The sequence below is a fragment of the Rhopalosiphum maidis genome, chromosome 3, assembly GCF_003676215.2.
Source record: "Rhopalosiphum maidis isolate BTI-1 chromosome 3, ASM367621v3, whole genome shotgun sequence".
In the NCBI taxonomy this organism is placed as follows: domain Eukaryota; kingdom Metazoa; phylum Arthropoda; class Insecta; order Hemiptera; family Aphididae; genus Rhopalosiphum; species Rhopalosiphum maidis.
The window spans coordinates 49,694,823-49,707,139 of NC_040879.1; the positions used below are offsets into that span (position 1 = coordinate 49,694,823).

The window sequence follows — 12,317 nt, forward strand, 5'->3', positions numbered from 1 at the left end:
AAATTTGCATTCAGCGAAATCAATTGTAAGTCATTAACTTTAATATTACAATAAATTCATCCATTATCAAACTTAAAGATAGTTAATAAATAATAATATTATCTAAGGATTCTTATGGCTTATTGATATTTAAATTCTTAAAATATGTAAAATGTTAAAACTTTAAAATGCTCATGATTCCCATTTTTCCTAATTTTTTTGAAAAATATAGGGAATTTTCAATTTTGACCAGCTAAATTACCATCTAGATTTCCAAATCTACTCTTAAAGTTGAAGATCAAAGCATTTTTTCGACTAAATCGTGCATAATATGTACAAAAATCTTCACACATGATGTAAAAATAATTCACATTATTGTAAAATTAATACATTCATCACTGCATTCAGTATCTAAACATCAAATGAAAACTAATAAAAAACTCATTTAATTTACCATTAAAAATAATAATATAAAAATAAATTTTTTATCAGTAGGCCTGCAGATAAAATTCATAAATGGGTCACTATTTGATGACCCCCGTTATGTATATATGGGTAAGTCATCGCCTATAAGTGTATTGGAATTGGTACTTATACTACTTAATAGTTAAATTATATTAATAATATATGTAATCTTTCTTTGATATAAAACGTGCCGATACAATATTGTGCCCACATAAATTACTCGTTATTTTTCTACTGAACAAGTGTAGGTACTCACACTTCAATGTAGAATTACTACCTAATTCATTTTACTATGTGACAATAATCGTAAATCATTATTCATAATTATCATAATTATGATCGGTTAACATCGAATGTTTGATGATAATAAAAAGATTTTAAATATTATAATAATTATGGAACTACTAGCATTTGCATATATTTGATAAGTACCTACTCAAAAATATAAGAGAGTAAACTACAAATATGTTTTATATTATATAAAAACTAAATTTTAATTTTAATTTGCATATTTTTATTTTTATTTGATGAGAGTTTTTATACATATAAATATAGATTTTATGTAAGAAAATAATTTATTCGAATAAGTAGTTATGTAGGTATACCTACATGATGGGTAGATACTTTCAGTCTTGTTGTATTTTTTAAATATAGTCATTGTCTAAAATTATATTATTCTAGTCGACCTATTATGATTTATTTTATTGGAAACTTTTTTCGTTAACTAGTTGGTAGTTTAGGTAGTTAAAATAACAACAAATATTTATGATTAGAGGTACACCAACTCGAACATAATTAGTAAACAATATTTACTATTTTTATAAACACTCAGACCTCATTAACACTCGTCAGTTGAACACCATATTTTCGAGTTACATTGTACACGTACATATTTTTAAATTGTATTAACATACTTCATTATATTTAAGGTCATATAGCAAATGTTTGTGTATTTTTAATTACTATAAAAATCATATCTTTAATCATAATCAATAATGTAAGTATTGGTACTAATTATTCATTATTATGAATTATTACTTGGCAGATGACAGGCTAGGCACAACTAGACCTCTAAAATGTGGGGTGCTAAAACTGTCGATAGTTCAGGCGCGGATCCAGACTAAATTTACGGGAAGCAATACTATGTGCGTATCATATTTTATCGGCTGCCCAAAACAGCTAGATATCCTAAAATTTACCTATGTGGCATAGTCTACGCATGGCCCCTTGGATCCGCGCCTGCGACAGTTTACCAACTGATAATATTTCACTAAAATAATAGTAGTTAGGTATAAAAAACAAAGGATGTTAAAGACGTTTTTGCACCCCCTTAGTTACACCACTGCTTATAAAACTAAAAAACATTAGATATATTATGTAAACACTTATACATTTAAAAACAATCAAATATGTGCTTAATTTTTTTTTAGAGGTTTAATTAATAAATAAAATTGCGTAATATAAATATATTTCACGCTATTACTACTCGTAAATAAATAAAAACACTTTTTTTTATCTAAATTTAACTAACTTAACTTTTATTTTTAATGATTAGAAAATATTCAATAACATGATTTATTTATAAATTTCATTTTTTTTGTGCGCAGTCTTCTGGTGTGTGGGTGCATTTAAAATTTAAATTATAAAATAAGGGAATGTCGTTTTGATAAGTTAAAAATAAAAAATGTGCAGTAAAATATTCAAAATAAAGTCTAAATAATATGCAACATACAACATACAATTACAAATTTAAATTTGTCGTAACATAAAACAAATCTATATCTATTTGATCTTTTATTGTGCCTTATTTGTTATTATTTAAACTAGGTACCTTAGTCTTTAGTTTTTAATAGTAAAAGAACAACATACAACAAAAAATATAACAATGTATGAATAAATACTTGCTGACTTATTGCTGTATAAAGTGAACGTTAATAAAAAAAACAAAAATAATCTGTAACTTGGGTCCTGTTATTATATACTTATTATACCTAAACGCTTATGCCATAACTCATAAGTCAAGATAAAATATGAACAGATGAGTGGTTGCGGATAAAATAACTAGTAATTATAATTATAAATTATTCACTAATTACATTGTTATCATAATTTATTATTTTTTAAGATTATTATTAGGTTATATTATACTTATTATTACCTATATTATTATTTATAGTACCTAGTTATTACTTATTAAATTTGCAATTTACATTATATAAAGTAGCTATATTATTTAGATGCTGGAATTTCCGCTTAGGTAGGTATATAGTTCAGAGTAACAATAGGCAATAGCTACCTAATTATTTTCATAAATTCTACAGTTCTACAAATTTAGTTCAACTATAATTTACCGTTTACGACTACTATACTATAGTAAGGGAGGTAATAATAATATATACTATTATGTAATACTATTGTAGTATTGTAGTTTATAAGTATTTTGTAGATTTATAATAAAAGATATTATACATTTAAGCTTATGACAGTTTATCACGTCACAAATTCTTACCTACCTTACGTCCTCATCTCATCTGCGTTTTTCCGCTCGAAAGATAAAAATAAACAATAATACTTAGCTCGCACTTAAAAATACATTATATATAATATTATGCTCTACACACAACACACACACTACATTACATTCAATAGTTACCGCGCCAACACCACGTTAACGTCACCACTTATAGTATGGCACATAAAACATAATATTAATATATTATACTAATACACGCCCACGGCGACACGATGTCACGATCCACGCGTCTATATTACAACTATTCAAAGTAATAATTATGATTAAAAAGGAGTTTAAAATGGTTTCTGATGTCAAATCGGATCTAGGTGTTACTATGGCGGTCAAAACCAAAAAATGTCAAGTTTTTTCCAAAATAATCGTAAAAATATGTTTACATTTCGGATATTTATACAAAAAATAATGCTTTTAATTGTTTTGTTGTATTAGAAAAAGTATTATTTAAATGAACTTGAAACTTTTAATTGCATTTATAATTAGGTATTAGTAATTTTATTTTATTATTATAAAATGTATAATAGTATACTGATATAATAATAGCTGATAACGACAAAATGCTAATATTGATCGCTAATTGCTATACATTTTAATAATCATCATGGTATTATCTGAATATTTACTGGATATTAAAATATTGAAATGACTAATAAGTATAACAATAACACAGAATAGCAGAACAATATATACCTATTACTTATGTCATAATATGTTCGTAAACGTGTGTTTGTCTACAATTTTCGGTAAGCGCAGAAAATAGTACTAATTAGGTATTTAGGTCTGTGGGACAATAAATTATTACCTAAAATTTAAATAATTATGTATTGTCGTGGTGATATAATGTATTGAACTTTGACTATAATGTAATGTAGGTAGTAACAATATGTACAAATTAATACAGTAATACAAAAACTGCCCTAAATTAAATTTAGTTGAAAATTCAATATTATATAAAAATAAAAAATATAACCCAATTTATTTTAAATAAAAACTATATGGTCGATTCGCTAATTTCCCCTTTATCAGTAATCTTAAATAATTAATAGATTATTAAATATGCACTTATTTCAAAGGCCATTGCAATATATCAACATAATTGTTATTCATAAATATATTAATAACCCAAAACAATAACAAATTGGTTTGGATACATTTTATTTACTTATTCCGTTCTGAATAGGCAAAAAAGAATAATAAAAATTAACGAATAAGCAAAAAAAACAGTATTTTAGTATTTAAAAATAACTATTAAATATAATGTGAGTGCTAAATAAAATAAATTCAAGCAACACGTAGTTTTCCTAAGCAGTCACCCATCAAAGTATCTACTATTGTACTAACTACACCCAGGCCCGGATTAATACAATCGTAGGCCCTAGGCAAAGCCGTAACTAGAGGAGGATCCAGGGGTCCGGACCCCTCAAGATTTTTTAAAAATAGAAATATTTTATAGTGATGAATAAAGTTAGATGACTATAAACTTTCAGTATTAATATTTAAAAAAATAGTGAACTCCTCCCTCCGAATTTTTTTTCAGTTGCAGCCTTGGCCCTAGGCACAGCGCTTTTAATTCCTATGCGCTTATACAGCACTGCGGTGTCCAGTATTTAAATGGGTATAAAACCTTCTGTTTAGAAGAGGAAGTATTGAATTTCGATGTTAATCCTTTAAAATCTAAACTTTTATACATGATAATATTTTAATAAATCAAAAAACATTTAATTTTACTCAGTCTACAAATATATAGAAAATTAAATTGTTAAAACTATAAAAAACTTATTTTATGCCAATTTGAATATTTCTTTATCCCTCTCGTATTTAATTATTAAACAAGATAATTGTAACAAAAAAAAATAATAGCCACACATTTTATTTTTGTAGGCCCCAAAAATGTTCGTAGGCCCTAGGCACAGTGCTTATAGTACCTATGCGCTAATACGGCCCTGACTACATCCGACATCGTTTAACTTCAATGATCAGACGAAAACTGATGTTCAACGTGGTATGGTAAGTTAGCAAGGAAAAATATTGATCTGATGATTAGGGCTCAGATGTATATGTATTAAAAAAACCAAAATATGTAAATATATATCTAATAACAAATTGCTTTATATGTGATAATAAAATGAAAATACAAAGTATAAAAAAATTATAGTAAAAACATTACAAAAAAAAAAATTAAAAATTGCTTTTTAAATAACAAAAAAAATAAGACACTTGAATTGAAATTATTATGAAATTGAACCTTGTTTATCTTGATCATGATAACAATGAAATATCATGTACATGTTCAAATTGTCAAAGTTAAAGATCAATAGCACAGATTTATACCTACTAAAGGAGTGCTCAACTTTAACAGAGGTAATGTGCGAATTTCATGTTTGCAATGTCCAAAGAAGTAAGCTCAGCCTGCAATATATATCTCTAATTAATTTTAGGCAGTTTAACCGAGAATTTTTATTTAATACACTGTAAATATGTAAGAAAAATGGAATTGTTGAGAAATATGTAAAAGTATGTAAAATAAAAAATAATTCATTTCATTGGAAATCGCTTGAAACGAATTTATCACTTATCTAAATTAATTGATCAAATCACAGAAAAAATATGTATTTACGTATAAATCTGAGCCCTAATGATGATATATAGGTATTTAAAGGTAATAATAAGTATATTCAATATTAGTATATATTAAACTGATACTTATTAGATAATAGATATATCCAGATATTCTACAAAATATATAATTATAACCATTTATCCATTTATTTATACCTACTCACTCAGTCAGTCAATCGTATAATCAATGTGGAAACAGTGGCAGTGGAAATGTACTTAAATTGTTTAGAACATAGTAAATACCATTATCAATTGGTAATGGTAGGTACTAAATGTCTAAATATGAATTTTAAAAATTATCTACCATAAGTATTTGAGTAGATACTAGATACCTATATCGGGTTATATTATATATAACCCGATATAGGTATGTATTATTTTACAGTAACTAATAAATAATGAATATAGAATACATAATCCCACAACCCTCCAAATACTTTTTTTCGTAATTTCAATTTTCTAAGCGTTTTGATCATTAAGTTGTAATAAGAATAAATTATCAGTGATTCACTGATCACCAACAAAATCTTATACTCTTACATGCCGCTGTAAATGTTTATAAAAAATAAGCATACCTATGTAGGTATCTTTAATATTTTTAAACAACTATACATAGATCATCACAACTTATGAAAACATTTTGTGTGTTAGATACATTTTCATTAGGTATTTTCAATAGTTTTTTGACCGGGAAAATTTTTTGTGTTGATTTTTTTTTCTATAAATATCTTACTAAAAATAAATTGAAAAATCCTAATGTTAGCTCAATAAGAGTAAACATATTTTGAAAATATCATACCTAGAATATGCTGATTATTAACATTTTATAAAAATTTCAAATTTATAAGTCATTTTAAGTCCAGTTATTTTTATTCGAATAGGAACAAAATAAGAAAATTGTTTGATGAGAAATCGTTATTTTACGTATGAATAACCATTTTCTTGCAAATGTAATACAATTAAAATTAGTTTATGAATTATGAATGTTATTATTAACAACATTGATTTTTACATAGATGTACTTAAGTTATTTTTAAAATATCCCAATTGAAATAGTTATAACTTCCACAGTAAAAATACTTTTCTCATATTTGATATTTGTACCTTTTAGTCTTTAATGCATTTAAAATTAATAATAATTGGTAAGTACTATTTTAAGTTTATGGTATTTACCTACATGGCCATATGTTAGTGGTGTTAAAATTATATAGGTAGGTAATATAAGAACTTAATAATTACTCTGACAATAGAACATGCCATAATTATCTAGTAGCGATATTATTAAATGAAAATACAATTTAAATAAATATAAGTCTTATTCGATAGTTAAATTTAATCCGAATCTACGATTCTGAACGGAGATAATTTGTCAGTCTAGGATAATTAGTAGGATATATTATATTATTATAATAATAATAGCTATATTTAAATTGTAATCGTTATTTTACGCGATTACGTAAAAAATTAAATTTCATATGCTCATTAAATATTTTCTATATTAACGTTAGAATTTTTTTTTACAGTTATTTGAAAAAAAGTTATGAAGAATTTTGTGTTGAGTTTTTTAACCTTAAGTATAAATCACAAAAATGTTGTGAATTTTCAACTTCAAAATTCCTTTTAAATTTTCGCGATTTTGACATATTTCGTAAACATTTGAACTTTAAATGCTTATAAACAAAAATCGTGACCAAAGATTTTTGATTTTTTTTTTCTACGATAAGTTCAACTTATAATAAATTTTCAATTAAATGTTTATGATTATTTGGTATGCCAATTTTTTTCATCGGCATTTCAAAATAAAAATTTAGAAAAATCGAAAATTTCAATTGTATATAAATAGCTTTTAGTAGTCAATTTCAATACAGGTTTGATGTGACATGTAGAATAATTAAAAAAATATCCAAAAATACATACCTTTGTAGAAGTAACATAAAATGGAAAATTAACATTTTGATTATAAAATGATAATAAATAAATAAAATGACATACATGTAAGCATTATAAGCCACTAAACAGCATTAACTTTTAAGTTTTAACAATATATATATATATATATATATACCTAGGTATAAATCAACACTAAATAATGCATGTACCAATTTAATTACATTTCCATTTGAACAAAATCATGCATAATAACAATAAATAATTATATTATTTTGTTTGTGTATACAATATTTAGTTTGCATGCCATCTCATCTTGACACGTTGACGGACACTCGATCAATTTTACTACTATTACAGTAATCGTCTATTTGTGTCTATTATGACAATTTAAAATATTACTGCTATAGCAGTATTCTAAAAACCTTCTTAAATGCGGCATTACTGTAATGACAGTAATAATTCCAATGGTTTCTTGTGAAAGAGTAAATTGTGGTTGTCCACATTAAGCCAATAGCGCATTTGGCCACTGTCGAATTAAAGCGAATTTTTATAGGTAATTATTTCAATTTTAGCAGTAATGAAAAAGTGCCATTCTGAAGCATGGCTTTAGAACAAAATGGTATTATATCTGACTGTCCGTCAACGTGTTAAATTATACTCAGTAATTGATGCAAAACGTGCAAAACGTTCTAAACAAATCATAAATATTTTATTTGAGATACAATGGTATATATACATTATAAAATATGATTTTAGCACGCGTCGGGAAGACAAAAATAACATTGGTTAGACAACTGGAGAAGGTAAAATATAATAGAACCGACTGTCGAGAGTGACACGGAACAGTGAACGGCACTTACTTGGTTTTTCGATTCTTCATATGAACAAAAATGACGGGCAATCCGATTCAAAGCAATCGTAAACTCCGAACTCGTAATACAATAATCGATTGTATTACAACTATACTCGGCTACAGTCGGGACCGAGACAAAATTAAAATTACAAATTTACGAGCAAAGCGGCAAACAGAAAATCTACGAGACAATGTACGAATTACTAACATTAGTATAAACTAGTATTTTCCATTAATGTATAAATAAAAAATAGAAACATATAGGCAACCAATCTACTAAGTGTGTGCGTTGTGTGCAAGCATGACGAATAAAATACAATTATATTGGTCACGCCAATCACGCGTGCGACTCGCGCAGTGGCACGGTGCGCGAGCTACGACTAACGATGAGTATAATGTAATGATTGTAAATAATTGTAATGTATTGGCCAATGCTCAACCCAAAACGGTCAAAACACTTATTTTTATGTTAAAATTAGGTTATCACTTATCATAAGCAATATGACGGGACCATATTGTTATACGTAATTATATTAATTATAACTATTTATAAGTCTATGGGCACGGATGAGCTCTTGACATTTTTCTTTGGCCGTGACGCCACAATTTTTATTGTGCATACTGATAATTTTGTATGATTTTATTGTACTTTTTATGTTTGTATCGTAACTCTACAATACGTCTTGCTTACATGGTCCAGGTCGAAGGCGAGAAGGGACGTCAAGGGTTGTCGACGACCAAAGAAGGCCGTACTTTGTTAACTAATGTGGTCCGGATTAACAGCAAATTTGTGAGTACTGAGTGGCATCAACTATCTAAGTCACTAGTCAAAATATTTTGTACCTACTTAAATTTGTATGTTTATATGCCTACAGACTTAAGTAGCCGTAACTTATTACTTATTGAAATAAGTCGTTTAAATCAAATTGATTTTTTGAAAACTAGTAAAAATGAATAATCAATGTGTTCAATCCCAAATCAGGTAATTATTTACATAATAATCATTTTAATTGTAAAATAAAATCTTTCTGTTCTTTCTGTTCACCTAAATAACCAAATAATCTCCATCAATACTTCTGTTAAATACCTAGATCCCCTATTCAACAAAAGACTAACCTGGGCTAGCCATATTAAATTTAAAAAAACATTACTTCAACAATCTCAGACTCCATAAATTAAGATCACTACTCCGATAATATCGGAGACATTATCCCATAATCTCTCTGAAGAACAAAACGCTGATTTACTAACAATAATATAATATATATAATATCAAAAATTTAAACCCAATCAAATTTCAATTGTTTCAAACAATAACTCTTTGTATCATTACTAATGTTCCCTAGTACATAGAAATCATATTTTACATTATGATTTCAATATACACACTTGCTTCCTATCATTGTAACAAATTTCATATAAACTTCAACTACACTAGCTCCCTCATATCCAACTCTCTTCTCACACAATATCTGATAACCCTCAACGTCATCTTAAACGTAAAAATCTTTGCGATCTATTAAATAATCTATAACAACTTACTCTCCCAAAGTTCACAAATTGTAAATAGTATTAATGGATTCTCTACTAATTCACGTTTTCCAAGTCTAGTACACTAATTGTTAATGTATTTAGGTAGATATTTATCGTATTGTATATACAGATTGCAAATGTCTTTTATGCATACAAAATAGAAATGAATTTAAACAGTTTAATGATTGCTAATATTTTTATAAAACATGCACTCTTTTTCAACACTTTTCTACAGAATTATTAATCTATAATTATGTAATGTATACCTTGTACAGACATGAAACCATTATTGATGGATATGTATTAAATCAAAATAATTCATAATATATATTAATGATTCTATTACGAATATTTAGTGCTAGTCTAACCTATTTTACATATCATATTGTTATTCTGTAATGTGTAAAATTATTACCTTCATTGTATGAAATATCAGAGCATGGTTGTATAAAATATCAATAAAATCATTGATAAGTTTAGTTAGTACCTAATTGTTTTTATGTTATTATAGTTTTGTTAGTAATTTTCTTGGATTTAAGTATTACTTAACGTGTTATAGAATTCTTAGCAATAGAGGTTTTTTTTTTAGGAATTAAGCTGCTTGGAATTTTTTTCATACTAAAGGCTTATTATTGTTTTAAAATTAATTTAATTATAATACACTATTATCCTCTTTCAAAGTTAACAATGTATGTAATTTATGTAATTTAGTGCTACACAACTATTTTTTTAACAGAATATAGGTACTTGATTTAATATATAGTTCAACTTTTTTTAGTTCAGAAAATTTGCATCATATCAATACTAAGAGACCTCTACAACTTGATGAATGTTACAATCCATGTAAGTTAAAATTAGTTTAATACTTTAAAAATGTTATTTTTTTTTGTTTTAATGGGTTATATTATATTTTTAATGTGTTTCAGATAAATTTAAATCAAGAGAAATTGGTTATTACCCATATATTGATATAGTCACATTAATCAAATTAGAGTTGCAAAGTATTTTAATGAATTCTGAAAACAAAAAAACAATTATAACGGATATCCTACCTTATGGATCAAGAATTTTAGGTCTTAATATTGATAATAGCGATGTTGACTTAAGTATAATGTATGGTTAGTATTATGATCTTTGTAATACATTAATTTACACTGTAATAATTATTTTATAAAGCATTAAATAATATAACTTAACTGTAATTTTTATCTTTTAACAGTTAAAAATATATATATATAAAGCTAAATGGTGGTTGATTTATTTATTCATATTCAAATTATTTATTAAATTTTAACACATTCAGCATTTTCATTATGTATATTATTTAACAATTTTTTTTAAATTTTTTATTTTTATAAGCCCCTTTTATATTATTGGTTTTTTTCATTTATATGTTTAATTATTTTTTCAGTTTCAAAAACATCAGTCAAAGATGTTATGAAATCATTTGCTAATAAGCTTCGTCAAAGTCAAGTATTCATTAAAGTTTTTCCTTTGTTTTATGTTAAAATACCTATCATAAAATGTATTCATAAAAATACTGGTATTTATTGTGATATATCATTTAATAATATGAGTGGAGTTCATAACTCTCATGTTATCAATTACATTTTAAGTATAGACCATCGTATTAAACCAGTTCTAATGAAGTTAAAGATATGGGCTAAAAATATTGGGCTTATTGATGCTAAGGGATTTTCTAGTTACTCGATCTATTGGCTTGGACTATTTAACATGCAAGTTATGGGAATATTGCCCCCCCTTCATGATTTACAAAAATCTGTTCCTGAAATTCTAGTTAATCAATGGAATTATGCATTTCCTAAAAATAAACAAGAATATATTATTAACAAACAAGAAACTCTAAATGTGAGTGACATATTCAATGTTTTCTGTACATATTATTTAAATTTTGATTTTGATAAATTTGTGATAAGTCCATATACTGGTTGTCCTATACTCAAAAAAGATTTTGAAGATGTAGAAAAACTGCCAGAAGAATTATGGAGGTATAAGCAATTTTATAAAGAAAACAAAGAATGCCATGAGTTATTATTGTTAAATACTAAAAATAATAAAAATACAAAATTTAAAATATACATTCAAGATCCATTTCAACATAATGTAAATATTACAGAAAGAGTGGAACCAAAAATATTTAATACATTTATTAATGCTTGTGTAGAACTAAAATCTTAATATGTGAAAAAAAACAATTTTAATTTAAAATTTTACTTTATTAAAAATTATTCGTACTACAGTTATATTATTTTATTATAATTTTTTTTATATTTTTTATTGCATTTTTTAATATCTTAAGTTTTCTGTGTTGTATTAAACAAATATTTTTTAATTTTTAAAAAACTGTGATAAATTGAATAAATAAATCATATTAGTATGATACATTTTTTGAATTTTTTTTTAACATATGTAAATATTTTGGTAGTA

The 12,317-nt window shown here is 25.6% G+C and overlaps 1 protein-coding gene across 2 annotated transcripts; it reads left to right on the top strand.

Annotated features, from left to right (window-relative positions):
- Window positions 1–8,721: 8,721 nt before the first annotated feature.
- On the top strand, window positions 8,722–12,068 carry LOC113558534 (terminal uridylyltransferase Tailor-like). 2 transcript variants are annotated; one of them, XM_026964021.1, is made up of 6 exons: window positions 8,722–8,860; window positions 9,037–9,126; window positions 9,212–9,318; window positions 10,648–10,712; window positions 10,796–10,987; window positions 11,281–12,068. In XM_026964021.1, exons 3-6 carry the CDS (start codon window positions 9,287–9,289, stop codon window positions 12,066–12,068), a joined length of 1,077 nt encoding a protein of 358 aa, XP_026819822.1. In that variant the 5' UTR covers window positions 8,722–8,860; window positions 9,037–9,126; window positions 9,212–9,286. The 2 variants fall into 2 exon arrangements, with proteins under 2 accessions (XP_026819822.1, XP_026819821.1); XM_026964020.1 differs by lacking the exon at window positions 8,722–8,860 and having other exon boundaries at window positions 8,891–9,126.
- The last annotated feature ends 249 nt before the right edge of the window (window positions 12,069–12,317 follow it).

What these genes read in the sequence shown, in the direction of transcription:
- LOC113558534 (XM_026964021.1), top strand. Translation starts at nt 9,287, where the DNA reads ATGAATAATCAATGTGTTCAATCCCAAATCAG. An exon ending in TGTGTTCAATCCCAAATCAG is followed by an intron (nt 9,319 to 10,647) that starts GTAATTATTTAC and finishes AACTTTTTTTAG; the next exon opens with TTCAGAAAATTTGCATCATA. An exon ending in TGATGAATGTTACAATCCAT is followed by an intron (nt 10,713 to 10,795) that starts GTAAGTTAAAAT and finishes AATGTGTTTCAG; the next exon opens with ATAAATTTAAATCAAGAGAA.